This window comes from Trachymyrmex septentrionalis, unplaced genomic scaffold (assembly GCF_001594115.1).
Source record: "Trachymyrmex septentrionalis isolate Tsep2-gDNA-1 unplaced genomic scaffold, Tsep1.0 scaffold109, whole genome shotgun sequence".
NCBI lineage: Eukaryota > Metazoa > Arthropoda > Insecta > Hymenoptera > Formicidae > Trachymyrmex > Trachymyrmex septentrionalis.
The window spans coordinates 434,786-455,152 of NW_017304217.1; the positions used below are offsets into that span (position 1 = coordinate 434,786).

General features: G+C 28.9%; 4 protein-coding genes across 14 annotated transcripts in view; 2 read left to right on the plus strand and 2 right to left on the minus strand.

Moving 5' to 3' along the window:
- Positions 1-2,465, plus strand: part of LOC108748710 (general odorant-binding protein 71) — a 10,766-nt gene extending 8,301 nt beyond the window's left edge. For all 3 annotated transcript variants that reach the window (XM_018487007.1, XM_018486999.1, XM_018487016.1), the window contains exons 2-6: positions 141-370; positions 654-795; positions 1,738-1,773; positions 1,847-2,041; positions 2,387-2,465. In XM_018487007.1, coding sequence (XP_018342509.1) covers positions 198-370; positions 654-795; positions 1,738-1,773; positions 1,847-2,041; positions 2,387-2,410 — 570 coding nt within the window. In that variant the 5' untranslated portion in view covers positions 141-197 and the 3' untranslated portion in view covers positions 2,411-2,465. The remainder of the gene's footprint in view (positions 1-140; positions 371-653; positions 796-1,737; positions 1,774-1,846; positions 2,042-2,386) is intronic.
- A 173-nt stretch (positions 2,466-2,638) lies between these two features.
- LOC108748817 (IST1 homolog) lies at positions 2,639-7,543 on the minus strand. 2 transcript variants are annotated; one of them, XM_018487187.1, is made up of 6 exons: positions 7,419-7,543; positions 4,522-4,881; positions 3,580-4,012; positions 3,300-3,440; positions 3,130-3,183; positions 2,639-2,985 (listed from the first exon to the last, which is right to left on the minus strand). In XM_018487187.1, the coding sequence occupies exons 2-6, from the start codon at positions 4,788-4,790 to the stop codon at positions 2,806-2,808; spliced, it is 1,077 nt and encodes a 358-aa protein (XP_018342689.1). In that variant the 5' UTR covers positions 4,791-4,881; positions 7,419-7,543; the 3' UTR covers positions 2,639-2,805. The 2 variants fall into 2 exon arrangements, with proteins under 2 accessions (XP_018342689.1, XP_018342698.1); XM_018487196.1 differs by lacking the exon at positions 7,419-7,543 and adding an exon at positions 5,625-5,750.
- Positions 7,544-7,722: 179 nt separating this feature from the next.
- LOC108748828 (V-type proton ATPase subunit F 1) lies at positions 7,723-10,168 on the plus strand. The gene is made up of 5 exons (XM_018487205.1): positions 7,723-7,908; positions 8,833-8,914; positions 9,172-9,254; positions 9,532-9,654; positions 9,775-10,168. The coding sequence occupies exons 1-5, from the start codon at positions 7,855-7,857 to the stop codon at positions 9,802-9,804; spliced, it is 372 nt and encodes a 123-aa protein (XP_018342707.1). The 5' UTR covers positions 7,723-7,854; the 3' UTR covers positions 9,805-10,168.
- A 2,609-nt stretch (positions 10,169-12,777) lies between these two features.
- The window catches only part of LOC108748855 (Y+L amino acid transporter 2), a 9,662-nt gene continuing 2,072 nt past the window's right edge, over positions 12,778-20,367 (minus strand). For 2 of the 8 annotated variants that reach the window (XM_018487245.1, XM_018487236.1), the window contains exons 2-12: positions 19,872-19,982; positions 18,282-18,679; positions 17,934-18,156; positions 17,743-17,858; positions 15,917-16,042; positions 15,684-15,828; positions 15,457-15,580; positions 14,362-14,562; positions 14,027-14,176; positions 13,429-13,606; positions 12,778-13,117 (exon numbers count right to left, since the gene is read on the minus strand). In XM_018487245.1, the coding sequence (XP_018342747.1) occupies positions 13,053-13,117; positions 13,429-13,606; positions 14,027-14,176; positions 14,362-14,562; positions 15,457-15,580; positions 15,684-15,828; positions 15,917-16,042; positions 17,743-17,858; positions 17,934-18,156; positions 18,282-18,474 (1,521 nt within the window). In that variant the 5' untranslated portion in view covers positions 18,475-18,679; positions 19,872-19,982 and the 3' untranslated portion in view covers positions 12,778-13,052. Of the gene's footprint in view, positions 13,118-13,428; positions 13,607-14,026; positions 14,177-14,361; positions 14,563-15,456; positions 15,581-15,683; positions 15,829-15,916; positions 16,043-17,742; positions 17,859-17,933; positions 18,157-18,281; positions 18,680-19,871; positions 20,102-20,367 lie in introns of those variants that run through there. The other 6 variants (XM_018487271.1, XM_018487262.1, XM_018487253.1 and 3 more) reach the window with 5 other exon arrangements.

The window sequence follows — 20,367 nt, forward strand, 5'->3', positions numbered from 1 at the left end:
GCGCTCAATAATATCTTTAATAGTATCTCGTTGGTGGTCAATTAAGCGTCAAGCTTCTTGCATTATGAGACTTGAAAGTTACAGCATCGTCAAGACTAAAAATACATAATAATTCTTTCAGCAAATTTTTATGCTTGCAGTCATTAAAATGCAGATCAAGTGTCCAGCAGGTTCAACACGATCAATATCAGAAGATTATGCAGATTTGCAAGGCACGATCTAAAACTGATAACAATCATAGCAATAATGATTCATCAAGTGAAGGCGATGACTCTTTAAGCGTAGATTTGTTTGGTACAAGATTCTTTATTACGAATGGCGGCAACAAATTCTCCAACATACAATCTTGGAAAGATCCTAATGAGAATCGGTAGCGAAACAAGATGAAATAATCATCCATGAATAACTGATTAGATAATAATAAGAACTAAAAATATTAAAATCAGTATAATTAAAGCCGGCGGTACAAGATGTTTGTTGCTAACTGGATTAGATTCTTCCTACCGTACTATTAGGATGGCAAGATTCTAATCCAACTAGCAATCCAGTAGGAAAACAAACATCGTGTATCGCCGACTTAATATTTATGTAATAATTAAGGAATCGTAGAAACGATCAGAAAAATATATTAACGATTGACGCAATTTCATTAGTTATACAAACGGAAACCGGCAAAGCAGTCATTCTTCTCGTAGCAGCAATAATCACGATTTCAGCTATTCCAATGGAGCTGGTAGGTCGAGCTATGACCAGACATATGACAACTTTGAGAATTATGGCAGGCAACAAGAACAAGTAAGATATATTAATAGATGTCTCGAATTATTTATCAAGAGATTTTATTATACTAGACTGCTGAAGATGGCTTGAATTAAGCCGAAACGTTCAGTATTTGTTATATATATGTCGTACTGAGAAATATATATTGACATAATCGCTTCAATTACTGCGAATTTAGGCTCTTAATTGCCCGTTTTTTCATTTATTGTTTAATTTTTATCTTAAGAGCCCAATTTTAATTATTTTTTTTTATAAAAGTTATGCGTTTCGTGGGTTTTCTCCGTGTCCAGATCCACTCTTGAAATATGAACATTTCGTATTCTTTTTTATATTAATAGAGCTCCAATTATGTATAAATACATACATATTGTTTTCTCAAAATATTCATATTTTAAAAAACGGCAAACTAAAATTAAAATTAAAAAAAATGTAAAATAAAAGAAATGCAATCATCATCTGTAGCAATAATAGCTTCTGCACACTGAACAACATCGGATGTGAAAACGTTTGCCATGCGGCAAAATTGGCTATGATCAGCAGAGAAAGCTTTGCAACTGTTGTAAAATTCTTCAATACGATTGATTCTTGCTTTTGATTCCTTATGGATGTAAATGTATAAACTAATCATATTAAAGAATTTAAAAAAAAAAGCTGCTTTCTCTGCTGAATGCAGCCATTTTGTCGCGTGCAACATGCAGAAGTCATAATACTATGTACACAAAGATTAAACATTTCTGATCTCTAATCTTAACTAAAAGAAATAATAAAGAAAAATATCTCTCTCTTTCTTTTTCTCTCTCTAATAATTAATAAGTATTATTCTAAAATATTTTATATACTTTTTTGTTAGTTTTCAAGTTAATAGTAATATGTCTTTTCATCGTAATAGATGTCTAATATCAATACAATAATTTAACAATTTATATTAATACAAAGTATTGTTTAATTTTATTATAGTGCATCACCCAGTGTTTCTTCAATGAATTAAATATGGTAAATACATAGACTATTTCTAACTTATTTAATAGAGTTAGACTGATTTTCTCAATTCTGTGGTTTTTAATAGGTAGATCAAAGGGGATATCCTGAGCAAGTCTCGATCATTCAGTTTATGACACGTAATACACACAATCCAGAATTACAGGATTTGATAGAGGAAGCTGTCATAGAATGTTTTCATTATTTGGATTCAGATGCGAGACAGAATGCATGTTACTTCTCGGAAAATCTCCTAACTTGTTTAATTGACAAAGGAAAAGAAGTATGTATACAAATTTGTCAAGGATCACAATTTAGTGGCATAACAATTATAGAAACGTTTATACAATTTTGTATTCCTTGGATTATTAATAATGTATGGACATTTTAGAATTTCTCTTTTCTTAGAATAAATTAAAAAAATATATAAGTATATAATAAATAAAGAAGTTTAATTTAGAAAATAAAAATTTTAATTAATAAAAATAAAAATTTTAATAAAAATAAAAATTTTAATTAATAAAGTTAAATTATAGTAAAATAAAGGATGGTATTTAAAAAATTCTATGAGAATAAATTTTAAAAATACAAAGAATTCTAATATTTTTTACATAATTGATTTTTTCAGAGATGCGAAGATTGGGATGACTGATAACATTGTATAGACATCTTATATCTAACAATTTCTGTAGAAGAAATATATAAAATGAGAAGTAAGAAATAGGAAGATCAAAAATTCTCATAAAAATATTAATTTGAAAATATTATATACACTTATTATAAAACATTATGGAGTATATGTAATAATGATAAAAATGAAAAAGATTAACACGTTAATTAATATAACAATTTATGTGTATTTTTATACACGTTTTTCGTGGATAAAGCATAATTATATATTTTTATTTTCCTTATTGCAAAAGCTTAGAGACTAACATAAATTTGCTAGACCTTTTCTCTTTGCACAAGGCACTACTAAATATAACACCTTGCGAGGATAAAGTGATAACAAAATAACATATGTTGCTTTTATCTCTCTATTGATCGTTACTTCCTCTTCTTCAGGTCTTCGAATCGCTTCATCAAGTCATCAAAATCAATGTCATCATTTACGGATAAATTCGCGGGCAAATCATTATTTTCTGTCGGCACTGCTGGCAGATCCGGAAGTTGATAGTTGTTTATTGGTATCTTGGACCTTGGCTGGGGTTTTGGTTTCTCATCTGACTATATATGGAAAATATAATTGTACATATGTTCTTATGATTCAATAGAATTTTATGAAAATATTTTCATATTTTAAACAAATATCTTCATTTATTTTAATAATTATTTAAAAATTATAAGAATGAGAATATTCTATGACTTCACCTGTTTATTTAAATCAGGTGGGAAGTTAGACTGGTACGGTGGTGGTAAATCTTCCTATAATTAATGATTTTTTTAAATATTATAACTAAAAAAATGGTTTATTATAACTATTAATATTAATAGAAAAATATAATTTGAGAAATTATTGACAATAAACACAAGTTACTTACGGGTTTGTTCGAATTGGCATTGTCTAGAGGTATGTTGTACGAAAGCGTAGCGGGATTGAAAGAAGTATTCTGATCTTTTTCAACAGAAGGTGGAGATGTTGGGGATACAAATCCTAAGGTATGAGTATCTTTCTCCGAATCCTGGAACATGATATTTTTAATGATGCAATGACTAAAATTATTAGAAATCATTATTAAATAATTTCATAAATTCAGCTTGCCAATTTCTAAACATTATATTAGTTCTTCCATTTTTAAATAAAAAATAGATTTAAATTACCACGCTCGAATGAAATCCAGGATCGGGTAATAGAGGTGCTTGTGGATAACCTATGAAGCCAGGAGGATGAGGTATTCCTCCACTGGCTGTGTCCAGATTGTTCCTTGATTCCCCTCCTATGTCTATTAACATCGCATCCTGGGCTTCTGCCATTATTTGTGGATCTGGTTCATATTCCACATTATAATTCTTGGCGATTTCTATTAAATATTTCTCCACAAGCAATTTTGATGGTGATTGCACGCTCATTTTATGCTTCAGTTTTTCTGATATGGTTTGAATTGCTTCTTCTCGGCAAGCTTCTGTATACTGTTTACCATATTTGGATGTCAAGATGTCTGCTATCACCTTGATTTCCTGTACATCTGTTTGGATGCGAGGCGCCGCCCAAAGAATGGTTGATATAGCTTCTGCCAAACCGTCGTCAAGATTTCTGAATAGATAATAAATTAAAATTGTGTATACCTGAATAATAAATTGCTTTAAAGTAAGTTGTTATTTTAATTAATGAATTATTAATGGATTTTGTTTGTCAAAAAGTTTGAAGGAAATATGAGTGGAAACATACGTTATCACTGATAATATATATTTATAAGATAATATGATATTATATTTATAAGTTATTATTACAAGTCATTGGGTGTATTCAGCAGACTCAACAACCGATTTTTTATATGATTGCTGAAATATAATTCTTCTAGATTTAAAAGTATAATCCAATTAACGCGAAGAAAATTTCCAACAGTTGCAAAATAAACGTTCTGCTGAACGCAGCCATTGTAATATATGTACATTATTATATATTTAAGACTGTCTTAAATACAACCTTAAGATGTCACAAGCCAATCACGAAGTTGTATTAGTATCTTAAGATATTACTTAAGGGGCAGTTTTAAAATAAAAGCAGACTATGAATACCGACCATAGAGCCACAATACTGACTTTATTTGCTGGATAAGACCAAAACGTGCCAGCAACAAATCGCAGTACATCTCCAACAGTTCCATCGCTTCCACCATATAGTCCTCACGAATAATATATTCTACCCTGATCTTAGCACGCTCAGTTTTACCAGTGGCAATAAAATCAGCAATCTCGCGACGTGCCTTCTGCGCCAACTCTGTCTTCTTCTTTTCTAGCAATTTTAGCCGATTGATTGCTAGACGCAAATGCGTTTTCAACTTTGTATAGTTCGGCCCACTTGAGAACATTCTTGATGTATTTTCAGTATGACTGAGAAAGTTACTTGTGAAACTAACTAGTTACAGTATTTTTCTTTCAAAAAGTAACTAGTTACCTTTTCTGAAAATGTTACAATTACAGTTATTATTTTTCAGTTAATCTTATGTTAATTTTTTATAATTTCTATGCATTACTATTTTAAATATAAGAGAATCTTATGCATTTTTATATAACATTACTAGATTATTTTATTTATTGAACATTCAATTATTACGTTTCATATTATTACGTTCTATATTTATAATAAATTAATATATACACTTGGAATCAAAATTATAAAATCAATAATAAGATAAGTTGATGTATGTACTGTAAGGATCATAATGTAATTCTTAATACAGATATTTACAGAGTGTGATGATTAGAAATAAAGATATGTTTTAATCATGAGAAATAATCACTGATTATTTAATATACTTTATTTTCAGCTCATATGTTGGCGAATAAGTTATACAGAGTGTTCTGAATTTAAATAATCAAACTTCAGGAGCGAGTAGAAGATCGATAAATCAAGAAAAAAAGTTCTTTAAGAGATGTGCTTTTTGCTTCGTTTTGTGTGGATGAATGAAACTTTATAACAGGAATTATTAATTTAAAAAATTGTCCTGTATGGGTTCGTGAAAATCCCAGAATTGTTAGAGAATACAGTTTTCAGGATGAATTTGCTGTTAATGTTTAGCTCGAAATTTGGAATGAGTCTCTACTAGTGGGATCATACTTTTTTATTCGAAAGATTAAATGCAGCCAGATATACAAATTTGTTGGGAGAACGATTTCTCTAATTATATTTAGAAGACATTCACCTGCAGCAACGGATTGAAATGTGACTTTAGCTTAATGGATGTCTAGCTCATTATAATAAAACTACTCGAACTTTGCTAAACAGACATTATCCATATTGATGGATAGTATGTGAAGAAGTAGTATCTTGGCTACCTCGGTCACCTGATTTAATACCACTGGACTTCTTTGTGTGAGGGAGTCTTGAAGCAGAAAGTTTATTCGTCGATAGTCAACTCAAGAGAGTAATTGAGAGACCGAATTTTGGCTGCAGTGCACAAAATATCACCAGATATCAGTGTTTGGCTACAACATGAGCTGTCCGTACTAGATGTAATGCATCTATTATGGATAAAAAAAATGAAAACATGTTGACCTCTTGCATTGCTGCAAGAAGCCAACATTTTTAACAATATCTATATTTAAAAAGCGAATAAATAATAAGTGTAAATAAATAAGTAATAAATAAGTATAAAAATATATAAAAATTAGATCTTTTTTTCGCAAATTTTTTCAAAATAAAGCAAAAATTTCCAAAACAAAACAAACATATTTCTAAAGAACCTTTTTTTCTTAATTTATCGATTCCCTATATGTTCCCGAAGTTTGGCCATTTAAATTCAGAACATCCTGTATAATACGTTGATATAAATTAATTAAAAGTAACTATCAAATTAGTTTATAAACTAATTATATTTATCAATTCTTTGTTATATGATACATTTTTCAAGCATTTAAATTAGCTATGGGATAAAGAGGTTGTCAGATCTGTCTATCTTATAACAATCAAGTTTGAAAAATTTGTTTTATGATAACAAAACAGACAAATTAATCTTAACTAATGCCTAATGTTCTACAACAACCGTGAGTGTAATTATGAGTGGTTTTAGTTGTAAGAATTGATCACTCACAGTGGAATATTTTCTTTATATTCTATTTGATTAATCAATTTGTGCAACTACAATCACTTATAACTTATAGGCTTATGTGTATTGTAAAATAGGCTTTAATTACCAAAAATGTAATTAAGTTACAGTTTTAGTTATAAATCAAAAAAGGAATGAAGTTAAATTGAAATAGAAAAACTCTAACTGCATTATAAATATTGAATTACTTTCCTATCTTTAATTATCACTATCAGCTATTTCTTCTACTAAAAATTTTCTAATTTATATTTATCTAATTTTAACCTATAAATAACTGGGATTCAATGCCAAAAGGAAATTATAAAATTATCAAAATCAGATAAAAGTTGATTATAGATATTTATGGTGTCATTTTTTTATAATATAAAAATATATAATCACTTGTGTATTTATGAATTTTTTTTCATTATTAAAAAAGATGATAATTATTTAGAAGATGCTTCTCACTTTCAATTTCAATTAATGCTCATTCGACGCATTTTTGTACTGTAAAAATAAAAATTATATAGAAAATAATTTGTATTTTTAAAGCAGAGAATTTGTGTTTATAAAACAGAGAATTTGTGCAACCCTCTATGTCATCGATGTTACAAATTTCTTAACCTAATAGTTAACAATAGTTAACTTCAACGATAAAAAAAATTCTCATGTCTCGGGATTGAACATTCTTTTGTTTTATGCAAAATCGCATCAAATCAGCATAATTTTATTGAAATTGAATGAAAAGAGTGTCTTCTGGATTGTCAAAAAAAAATATTGCGTATTTGTAACAATTTGATATACATTAATTAATTAATTAATTCAATTCTAGGTTATAATTGTATATTTTTTCTAACCGAGACAACAAAAAGTTTATATATTAAGAATACAAATAAGATTAATTTAATATACCTTTTAATGATGATAGCACAACCTTTTTTTACTGATTAAGAGTATTAAGAAAATGACAATTCTTGAATAACATCAGTCATGACATCACTATCATCTCGGGTTCGGGAAAACTGGTAATTTTTGGAATAGATACTAGTAATTAAATTTTTCAGAGCCGCGGAGGGGGGGCAACACTGACAAATGTGACAATAGATCTGTTCGCATTGCACGAAATCCCCAAATATTTTTGCACTTAAAATGAGATAGATACATATTTTGCTTTAAAGAGAGAGAAAGCGAAGATGTCGAGTGCCAAAAGTGCAAGCAACGTGAACAGACTTAATGCGGCACGTGACGAGTGGTATACGTTTCGTCAGCTGACGTGCAAGCGACATTAAAATATATTTCGGGCGAAAACTATTTTTGCGAGATTTAATTTATTTTCAAGACAAACACAATGACACTTCATTCTGCAGGAAAGGGTAAACTTTTAGCGGTGATTGGCGACGAGGTTAGTGTAAATGTAAATGTTTAATTATAACCTGATCGGAGATGATCTTTAAAGACTCGAATCCAATAGAGAATCGTGAGTTTGATATTTTGTTCTCATAGTTTTCGTCAGTAGCTGCATAATAATATGTAATTAAATTATAATATATTATATGTATAAACTGTTAGATTGCTAGTTAATAAAACTTAACTTGTGTATACTTGTTCCATTCAACGATTCTGCAATGTTAAATATCACGAATTTTGTAATTTTATTCTATCTTTATAATTGAGGGTATTTTTGATAAATGTTCAGAAGTATTCTCCCATTCTTTTTATTATTCTTATTCTTTAGTATTTATTAAAACTAATTATAAAAAGACTTATATGCAATGTTTTAAAAGAAAACTTATTGTTCTTTTGAGAAAAACTCGGCAATTGCATGTTTTTTTTCATGTGATTTTAATTATAGCAGAGAATAGTTTGACTCAAAATTTGTATCTCTCTATAATATATATGCATTCACTGCTTTAATTAATTTAAAATTATAGCAAAGGATTAGAAGCTCCTTCTTAAAATATTGTATATTTATCTTTTTACTAGTTTTACTAATTACTGAAAAAAATCGTGTTTTCTGATGGAGTAGTACTTATGAACATTTACTAGGGTCTTTGCTAATTTTTTTCATAAAATTTCTATTTTTTTTAGTATATTAGACTCATCAATTTAATAAAGTGAAAGATTTGAATAACTACTGTAAATGGTATTTAATTAACATAAAATTGATATTTCACATTTTAAATATATGCAATATAATTATTCAGTTTTTTCCATAAGAATTCTTTTTAAAACATTGTATATATATCTTTTTTAAACTAATTTTGTTAATTATTGAAAAAACTGGTTTTTTATGTGGTAGTACTTCTGAACATTTATCTTATTTCAGGATACTTGCGTAGGCTTCTTACTAGGTGGAGTTGGAGAGATAAATAAACATCGTCAGGCTAACTTTATGGTTGTTGACAAAAGTAAGTACTAGTCGCATATTATAATGCAAATACTTTAGTATGCAACTGAGTATTCCTCATTATTCCTAAAAAAGCAATAAACTAATTGGTTAATTACTGATTAGATAATCTATTATTCTTTATTGTTATTTCGCTCTATAAAGAAATGTAATGTAATCATAATTATAATCATTATGAAAAATATATTTACACGATTATATTAAGGTAATGTACATTACTTCAGGTGCATTGTACATTAATAAAAAATATCTTTATAGATACAGCAGTAAGTGAAGTAGAGGATACTTTTAAGCGATTTATCAAGCGTGATGACATTGACATCATTCTTATTAACCAGAATGTAAGTAGCAAAGATAATTATTTCATCGGTAATTTAAAAATTTTTTTAAAAGTCCTATAATTAAATCTGCTTGTGTTGCTATTCCTAAAAATTTTTGCAATTAGAATGAAAAATATATATTTGGATATTAAGAAAAGAGAGTACAGATTCTACTAAATGTAAAAAGTGCAAGCAACGCGAACAGATTTATCAAGTTGTGCTCTGTTTATAGTAATAAAAGTAATTTAAAATGTTTCTTTGTATTCTCTGTAATCTGATATTTGGTATTCTATCGCAGGTAGCTGAAATGATTCGCCACGTAATTGATAGTCATACTCAACCGATACCCGCTGTATTGGAAATTCCAAGTAAAGATCATCCATATGACGCCAGCAAAGATTCCATATTGAGACGTGCTAAAGTATGACATTTTATCTTATTTATTTATTATGATTGAGATTGAACGATAGTGGATTATCGTTCAGTTTAATTCATTTATTCTTTTCTCTTGGAAAATCTTATTGGTTACAATTGTTTACAGGGAATGTTCAATCCAGAAGACATTCATTAATATATATATGATGTTAACAAGATTGTATCAAATGTGTACAATAGGAATAGAATTATATGTTCGATTATGCGTTCCAATAACTATTCTTTGTTGTTTGGTAAAAGTGATATAAAATTACAGGCTTCTTACAATAAGTTGTCAGTGATCACTCATATCATATTAGTAGTAAGTCAGAATTATAAGTCAGAATTGTCCAGGATGGATACTTTTGGCTTGAAATTGAAATTGTTAATATTTATGCCTATTACCATTCCTACTTGTCACTTTATTGCTGTTTTATCATAACGCGTGACGCTGATACTCAGGGACGACCTGTCTAAAATTGTTAAAAGTTTTTCTGCATCAGTCAATATATTTCAAAATATTCTGTTATTAATATTATTATTTATAATGTATTTTTATAGTTTCAATCTATTATGAATATAATAGTATCTTATAATAATAGCAATAGAATACTTTTAAACAGAGAGTAATATAGATCAAAAACTTTTAACGATTTCAAACTAATGTCGTGTTTGAAGCAGAGCTTTGCGTACTACAATAAAACAGCAATGAAATAAAGAATATAAATAAGCATAAATACCTACACATTTAAATTTTAAGCCAAAAGTATTTATTCTGAATATCTTTGTTCTAAGTCATAAATTTAATTTCTCATAGAAAACTTACATCCAGACTAAATCTGTATTAGATTATTACATCATAATATTTCAGCCAATTAGAAGGATGATAGTTTTTAAGGCAAATAATTATATATAATGTGATTGGTCAGTTCTAATGTAACATAAATTTTAAATCGTGAGAAATATAATTTGGCCATCTCTACGTAATTACTGATTACTGACTCATTGTTACCTTATTACTGATTCGCTTACGACTCGCTTTTTGCTTCTGACCTATTACTAACGACTTATTGTAGAAAGTCCATTATAGTTAACATACTGTTATAAATGAAAACTAATGAATAAGATAGCTAATCCTTTCACATCATTTTAAAATCTTTTCTTTATGTGAATATATACATATAGTGGCATGCAAAAGTTTTCAGCTAATAACATTTTGTATTCTATTGTGATTTATAAAACAAAACCTGATAAAATTTTAATCAGGTGTTATAACATCAGGTGTACAAGATTTTATCACTCACATCTTATATTAATATCCAATAATGATTAAAATTTTGTCAGGCTTTTTTATTTAGAGTATAAAATGTCACTGGCCAGAAACTTTTGCACACTTCTGTATACCTAATTATTTATAATATTAAGATGGTTATTTAGTAAAGTACTGAAAATTTGGGGTGCCTCAGGGCCTACACAAAATCATAACTATCTGCATAATTTGGATATTAAAACTACGTGTATATCTTAATAAAATAGTATAAAACATACAATAGTAAACCAAAAGCTGCATCTTCATCAAACGAAAACAAGATCAGATTATGTTTACTTTTTCGAGGTTGTATGCAAGTTTACACACAGAAATATCTTTCAGAATGGCCATTAACCTATTATTTTTTTGTGACCATTACAACCGTAATTTTTTAAACTATTATCTCGTTTTTTTAAAGAAATCTATGATAATATTTGTGTATAGTCAGTTAAAGAAACGTTTCTTTATCTGTCATTAAGTTATATATTAAAAGTACATTTTCAACATTCTTTTTCTCTCTTATTTAATTGTTAATCTACCGTAGAATTTTGCATATATCAAGTTCGGTACTTCAACTTCACTATATAAAAAAATTAGACATTTCTATGGTAACTTAATTAATTAAAGAATCATCTTAATGAAATAAATATGGCTGCATTCAGCAGAACACAATAGTTTTGCAACTGTTTTATGATTGTTTACTGAGATAGGAGCCTTCTTCTAGATCTAAAAGTAGGAAGAAAACTTTCAATAGTTACAAAATAATCATTCTGCTAAATGCAGCCAATTTATATTTTGTATTTTGTTGTTATAAGATGATCTTACACGATTAATAATACAAATTAGTATTAAATCAATAATACTGACAGTATTATTGATCATATAAGGTCACCTTAAGAATATACGTAATAGCTTTTAATTCAAATCTTAAATGAATTATTGTTGGTCATCTTATCGTGAAACTTTATTGTACTACTTGAATCTAATATTGAAAATTACATTGATATTAGACTATAATAAAATGTGCATTTATCATAACAACTTCAAAAATGATTTAAGAGTTTTGTTGTTTCTACCAGTTGTTTCACCCAACAATAATTAGAATCCTTTTAATGAAGTAGAACGGAAAAGTACAATAGGTCTGCTTGAAATCCCCCAAAGTTTTTGTATTTAAAATAGAATAAACATATGTTCAAGCATTGAAGAGAGAAAGTGAAGGTACTGAGCGCAAAAAGTTGTAACGGTCTGTGTTTTCGGCACAGAGCGAAATGAAGTTGGCCGACTCGCCAAGAGAGTTCTTTAGCCGAAATAATTAACCGGAGGTAAATTAAAGAACGTTTTATACGGAATCGTTTGTATTTCGCTCTACCGAGACGGCGGAGAGGTGAAACCGTTTTGGCTTATAAGCCAAGTTTTGGACAGGCCTGATTTAGGATATTAGAAAGTCGAAAAGTATAGGAGGCTTAAGCAAGAAAGGGATATTTTACAATGTAATCTTCTTTCGTAATTACAAATTTGATATATACATTTATATTTTCTATTGTGATATACTGACATCATTAAAATACAGCTTTTGCAATATAAAGCTGCTTATAAAACTTCTTCACATATATATTAATATATTATAAATACTTAATATATATACAATAATAGAATTAAAAATGTAGATAAATATAATTAATAAAGAATAATATTAATAATACTGTAGCACACAAAAACAAAAGACACTCCTTTGGCATATTGAAAATCATAAAATGCAATTATCAGATCTATTCAATTCTATATACAGTACAGATCATCACGTAGTATTCTTTCATTTTTCAATCATTAATCTTTCTTTTCATTATACTATTATGTAATTTTTAGATAAGTATAATAAATACCTTTGGGATTCTCTGTAGTTATATCCATTATCCTTTGAAATTATATGTTCTTGCCTTTTTTTAGATTATTGATATTTTTTAATTTTTGATTCCTACATGTAAAATCATAATTTCTTTTTCTGAAATCTCAAAGTAATTTGGCAAATGTATAACATCGTATTCGATTGAATTGAATTCAATTATATTGAATGATGAAGTAGAATTGCCATTTATTTAATTGATTTCAAGTTCTTCCTTTGCAGACAGAAATAATTTCTGTATAGCGTGAGTAGCTTTAACTGAAAATAAAATAGAAAAATAAATGAAATACGTAATTAAACAATGATATTCTGAACCTTTCTATTTTTCATTCTTTTCTCTGTAAATTTATAACCTATATTGTGCTGTTTTCCTACTTTATATTTTTTACTTGAATACGCAAATAACAATATTATTATACGTAATAAACACATTATCACTTGCTATTAGAATTGACTGCAAAGAAAGTTCAGAATTGTTTAATGACATAAGAGAAGCAATGTAGAAAATTTTAAATAAATGTATAAATAATGAATAAACTTAATCAATTGCATTTGTAAGAATTACGAACTGTTAACTTTTTGGAACCACAATGGTTTGCTTTTCCAAGCAACACCGAAGACATATGCGGGTATACCAGATACAGTGATCAGAATGCCCATACCAACTTCATATGGTCTTTGGTAGCATGGTACAATAACCAGAAAAGCACATAATGCTACGAACAATATAGGTATCCATAATGGTATCTGAGAAGAAATTTCAATGACTTATATACGTATGTACATATATATTGTGTGTATATATATATATATATATATATATCTACACACGCACACACGCACGCCCGCATGCATGCACGCACACTTTTTATGCAGATAGTATCGCGTACTAAATTGAATCAAAAAGACCTCTATAATTTTTAAATTTTAAATTTGATACAAAATGGCTCAAATAATTTAAAATTAAAACAATAAAAAGAACAGGACTACGAGCTATGCTTGACTCGTAGCTAAAATAAAGAGCCTTACAATAAAGTTTAATTTGAGAGTACGTATATTTATTAGGTCTATCTCTGTTAGTTTACAAAGTAAAAAGTGGTAGCCATTTATATGATAATACCCTGTATATACACTGTTTAATACTTTCATGTATATGAAATACATTACCTTGATTGGTCGTTTCATATTGGGTCTTTTATAACGCAGCCATAAAATTCCAGCTACCGAAATCATAATGAAGAATGATTCTACTATACTGCAATATGTAATCAGTACAAATATATCACCCGTGCATAACATTATGAGGGATAGAATACACTGCAAATGCAAAAAGATTGATGTATATAAAGAAAGAAAAGAATTTATTTTTATGTATAAAATAAGAAAGAAAGTTTTTAATTTTTGTTCTCCTAAGGTCATAATTCAATATAGCTATAATAAGAGAGATTAAAAGTTTAATTAGCCTTAAAAATTTAGCAGACATAATTTAGCGTTGTACACACCAGAAATATTAAGGCAGGCATAGGTGTGACTCTGGTCATATTGATGTGACTCAACATCGAGGGAAAATGACCATTTCTGGCACCGACAAAGCACATTCTGGATGATGTCATAATATGAACGCTCAATCCACCAAAAGCGGATACAGCTACCATTACAGGTATTATCCAAGCCATATATCCGAGAAGTTGATTTCCAAAAGTCTAATAAAAAGACTAAATTTTGTATACGTTTAACAATCCCTGGCGGAAAAAAATGTTTACGAAAAAGTACACAAAAACTACATTGAGACAAGATTTTAGAAATTCTTAAGTTTGAGGTTTATTTGTCTTAGAAATTCTTAGGTTTTTGTAAATATTTCTAGTGGGACATAGAGTGTCGTTGTTTGAGGTTGAAGGATTTCTTGGTGTTTCAAATAAACAACGCCACTTTACGTTCTATTACGAATATCTATGAAAAACCAAGAATTTCTAAGATCTTGTCTCAATCTATCTAGTTTTTCATAAAATTTTTTTCGCCAGGGGTGCTACTGAAATCTAACTAATTGTTAAAATCTAATTAATTGTTACACAGGGGGGATGTTCAATCCATATCATCTTTTATAGGTGGACTAAACTGAGTCAAAAAGTCTTTTGATACCATTTTATAATTTTCGTAATAGTTAATAAGAAATTAATTCTTAAAGATTACATGCTCAATCGGCTTACTTTAGTAACTCGGAAATTGCATTATGGATTAAAATTTCAGCCTGATCGAATCGTAATTATGGTCCGAGACTACTCAACTTTCGGTTACGGTGTTGGTTCTGGTTTTTTCAGTAACAATAGTGACCGTTACAGATATATAATTACCGAAAACTAAAAAGGATCAAAAAGGCTCAAATTGCAAATGGACCCAGTATGGTAAAAGAATTAGAACAAAGTCTTAGCAACAAAGATTTAGCTTTGGACCGTTATCCAGACTAAAATTTTTTGGTCCCTGTTTTTAACTAAAAGACATAATAGTATAAGACTTCGATACTAAATTTATTTCGCTCTATCTGCCCACAAGAAATGATGTACTGGACATCTTATACATTGAATAAAAATATTACTTACCACAGCGATAGCATTGGAAGCCATCATAGCAGTCGGAGTTAAAACGGTCAGATAAGCAACATTTGCCATAACATATATGAAGGTCACTAACGGCAGTGATATGTAAATTGCACGTGGTAAATTTCTATTGAGTTAAGTCAATCAATTAATTTGATGATCAAGAAGTAAAATCGAAGTTTCGATTTTTCCTTTTATAGAATGATTAATCAATCATCTTTGTAACTTACACATAAGGATTTTTTAGTTCTTCCGTCATAAAATTCAAATAATTCCATCCTGAATAAGAAAATATGCCAGAGTAAAAAGCTACAGCGATTTTTCCAGGATCGGTATTCGTGTTTTCGAAACTATTTTCGAAGTTTTCTTTGTGTCCTAATTAACATAACAGATTAAAATGAATAATTCTTAATAAATGATTAAAATTTTATTAAGAATTGAAGAGATTTACTAAGAAACGTACCTATGCAAAGCCAGATTAATCCAGCTATAATAATAATCATTAATGCCCCAATTTTAGCAAACATAAATACATTCTGCATTTTTGATGTCTCTTTTACGTCATAACAATTGATGAAAGTGAGGAAACCTATAGGTGAACATAATATATTTTATATATTAAATTGAATAAAATTATCCTCAAGCAATATGTTTAATTATATTTAAATTATTTAAATTTAGCTGTATTTATATATAAATAATATATAAATATTATTATATACACGCGCGTCGCTATTTACTTTTAAGCGTATATTTGCATTCAAATAATTATGCATTATATCTTAAATAAGGTGATGAAGTGATTAGACTACTATACGGTCTTTTGCGAATATAGAGCTCTAAGGACCGGAGCTTTCATTAGATCTAAATCAATGTGCGTGTTGAATATCACATCCTACACGAGGTAACACTGTTTTTCCAAAATACATTGGATCTAGCTCAGATCGATAAAAAATTTAACCCAACGTAGGACTGATAACCCAACTTGGCGGTCATTAACAATATTCAGAATTTCCTCAGTAGCCTCGGACAGAACAGAAACAAAGGCGATAAAGGATTATGGACACGGATGTAGAAAGAGGAAATGGATATTGGAAAATATTAGGATTGCTGCTACCTGGAAAACTCAGAGGTAGCTTATCCGGAAAATAAGACAAAATAATAAAAATAATAAATAAAAGAAAGATAATTAATACTATTAGAAACAAAGAGAAACTGAAAGGAATTATGGATATAGACAACAAAATTATGATTTGGAGCGGAGTATCTCAGAACCAAAGGGCAAAAGTAGAAGTAGCGATATTAATAGATAGAAGATGGATAGTGCTAAAATATGTAGGGATCATCTCAATATTATGGGTGTTTACGCCTCAGAGGAGGGGAAAAAAGAAAAGACAGAAAGTTAAAAACACACAATGGAATAAATAAAAGTCACTACATCATGATAATAGGAAACTTGAATGTTGAAAAAGTAGGGAACGAATCTATCAATAGTGTCACAGGAAATCAGGGAGAACTGACGGTTAATGACAATGGAAGACACTGCAACATTATTGGACTATCAATAATTTAAAAGTGATGAACACTTTTTTCAGAAAGCGAGATATCAACATATGAACAACCAGATGACAATGGAGCCTAATTGATTATGTTATAGTATATAATAAAATAGTAAATAAAAAATAATAGCATTTCATGGTAAGAATAAGATCGGATCAAAAATAAGTCTGGAAAATACAACGCTGAAACAAGTCATCCACTTCAAATATTTAGGCTACAAGATCACCTACCAATACGATAGAAATATCGAAAATAAACTAAGGAACTTCATAAGAATATATAGAATGATTAGAAGAACTTTAGGCAACCAATACAGAAAGGAAACCTTCTTAAAGTTCTAGAAAGTCATGGCTATGCCAACATAGTTGTACGAATGCGAAGCTTGAATGGTGAGATCACAGGATGCAAAGAAAATCCAAATGGTGAAGATGAGATTTCTGAGAAGTGTTAGAGGATGTACAAGAGCGGATTATATGAGAAATGATGCCATCAGACAGAATTTAAGAGTCCACGCCATTGAGGAGAAAATTAAGGAATAGTACAGAAAGAGGTGGTACAAACACGCATGGAAGACGCGAGACTGCGAAAGGTGGCACTTAACTATCGACTTCAAGGAGGGCATTGGCGTCTAAGAAAGAAATGAGCTGTTGAATAGGAACACAGGTCGTAGAGCCTAATCCGTTTAGAAATTTGATGATGGTGATCTTTAACAAAACACTAAAAACTCACATATACTCAATGCAGCGATTAATCGCACACTATAAACCGGAGTGTCGCAATTAAGAAAAAATGGTTGTACAACATACTGAGCAAATGTCAATCCCATGATAGCGTTTGTTGTAGGTCTGTAAGCAACAAAGATATGTTTTTCTATCAATATTATACATCAATTAATGAAATTTAATTTGAAATTTACTTACACAAAAATTAAATTAGCAGCCCATAAATATAGAAATGAAGGCAATGCGCCAAAAGCTTCATGAATATAAGCATAATCACCACCACTGCGAGGTATGCTAGTACCCAATTCTGCATAACATAAGGCACCTACCATAGAGAGCAGGCCACATAGCACCCATATAATCAGAGATAATCCTACACTACCTACTTCTTGTATTACTCCCTTTGGTGAAATAAAGATGCCTGCAAATATGTAACTTAGCGGAAATTCGATACAATTGTACAAAAGCACGAAATACATAAAAGTACACTGTAGTTTTAAAAACTATCTTGAATTTTTATTTATTGGAAATACGAGTTAAATATACCTGAGCCAAATATAATTCCCAATATGATAGCTACACCTTCCAAAAGGCCTAATTGCTTTTTCATTTGTACCTTGTTCATCGGTTTTTGCTGATTATCAGATGGAATGAATTCTTCATCAAACGAATGAATCTTTCGTTCTGAATTTATTTGTTGCATCTCTTTTGAAGATTCATCTGATAGTTCTGTCACCATTTTTGCAAAGCAATTTTTGTCTTTAAGAAAAATACTGTTATTTTTATAGAAGATATCTCTTCAGTCAAGATATATTAATTTAAGATACTCTTTGCTTAACTTTTAATTTTATTATGTGGATTAAGAGATAAAGATTCTCACAGTTGATTCATGGGAGATTGATATAGGCAGGATATTTTAATTGTATATATATCAGTTGCATTACCTGAAAGTATAAATATTAATTCTGTAAAGTTCTCTTTAGGTAACATAAAATTTGTAAGAATTTGTCAATTCTATTTATAATTTCATTTGTTCTTTAAAATCTGTAAGTACAAAGATCACGAAAAATATAAGTATACACAATTAAAATACGTACAGACAGATAATACGGCAGTTAGGTTTTTAAAAAATATCAATGGAAATCGTGTACAAGACCAAAAATTAATACAACAAACAAGATTAGATTTCATAAACTAATAAAACATATTAGTTTTATTATAATTATGGGAAATGATATGTTAACTTTTGAAAACACTTTTGTGCTTAATTGCGCAGCGATGAAGAAGAAAATAATTAGCACATACGTTATTTAAGGCTCCTGAGTAGTGACCATAGCCATATTAAATCGTGACGTCAAAAATGAGAAATGACACGTTAATTTTTATTATATGCCATTTGTAAATAAAGATAATTTAGATAAAACAAAATGATGAGAGTGCTTTAAAACATTTATAAAAATGTACGAAAACTATGCTTATCCCGCCTGACAGTAAATAATCGTAAAAACTGATAAAAAGACATGTGTAAGTGAAAGCAGGCTACGCATGCGCATTGAATAAAAGCCCTTGACGTATCTTTTATCACTTTTTACGATTATTTACTGTCAGGAAGGATAAGCATAGTTTTCGTCCATTTTTACAAATGTTTTAAAGCAATCCCATCATTGTTTTATTAAAATTGTCTTTATTTGTAAATGGCACGTATTAGAAATTAACGTGTTATTTCTCGCTTCTGACGTCACGATTCGAAATATGGCTGTCGCCACTACTCAGGAGCCTTGAATAATATACGTACTAATTATTTTCTTTTTCATCGATGCACGAGTGTTTTCTTGATTATAAAATATACTTATTTTCTGAAAATTTTGAAACATTTAAATGTTTATGTTTAGCTTTCCAAAAAATCAGTAATTTTTGACTCATTTATATTTTTTTAAAACATCTTTATAATTTTCGTATGGAGTTAAATGTTTGTTTTCGTTTTTATGCTTCCTTTAGTTAAAGGATTTATATTTAAAAAATAGAATTTCAATTGCTCAGTCAAGTTTATGTCTTTTTGCATGCTTTTTAAAGTAAAATTTTGAACAGAATTTTCATCAAAGTTCTTATTCTCTGAATTAATTTTATTTCACTCACAATCAGATGTCATTTCGATCAAATCAGCTTCATTAGTCTTACGGTCTCCTTTACTTTTTTGTACTAATAAGACTTGATTACCTTCATTACTCATATCAAAGCATCAATTCTCTATGCATGTATTAGAATAAAACCATATTGTGGGATACTGTGTTATACAGGAAATACGTGTATATATACAAACATTTTAAAATACAAATTCTATGTTGAATCTAAATCAAATCAGCAAATTATAGATAAAATACAGTTTGCTGAAAGTTCAAGATTTAAACTTGAAATATATCATATAATCGCATCTTTCTAATATGATGCCTAAGCATCAAATTATTAAAAACTGTTTGTCATAGTTTAATTTATGATATTATTACAGTAGTTTAATTGTATTTATAAGTTCGGAAAACCAATTCGGCACGCAGTTCAAATGACTACAAATATAGTACACACACATACTCACACACACATACGCACATATATATATATATATATATATATATAT

Coding starts and splice junctions, on each gene's coding strand:
- LOC108748817 (XM_018487187.1), bottom strand. CDS start 4,790: ATGTTCTCAAGTGGGCCGAACTATACAAAGTTGAAAACGCATTTGCGT. Junction 4,013..4,521: donor GGTCTTATCCAGCAAATAAA/GTCAGTATTGTG, acceptor TTATCTATTCAG/AAATCTTGACGACGGTTTGG. Junction 3,184..3,299: donor ATGCCAATTCGAACAAACCC/GTAAGTAACTTG, acceptor CATTAATTATAG/GAAGATTTACCACCACCGTA.
- LOC108748828 (XM_018487205.1), top strand. CDS start 7,855: ATGACACTTCATTCTGCAGGAAAGGGTAAACTTTTAGCGGTGATTGGC. Junction 7,909..8,832: donor TAGCGGTGATTGGCGACGAG/GTTAGTGTAAAT, acceptor ATCTTATTTCAG/GATACTTGCGTAGGCTTCTT. Junction 9,655..9,774: donor CCATATTGAGACGTGCTAAA/GTATGACATTTT, acceptor AATTGTTTACAG/GGAATGTTCAATCCAGAAGA.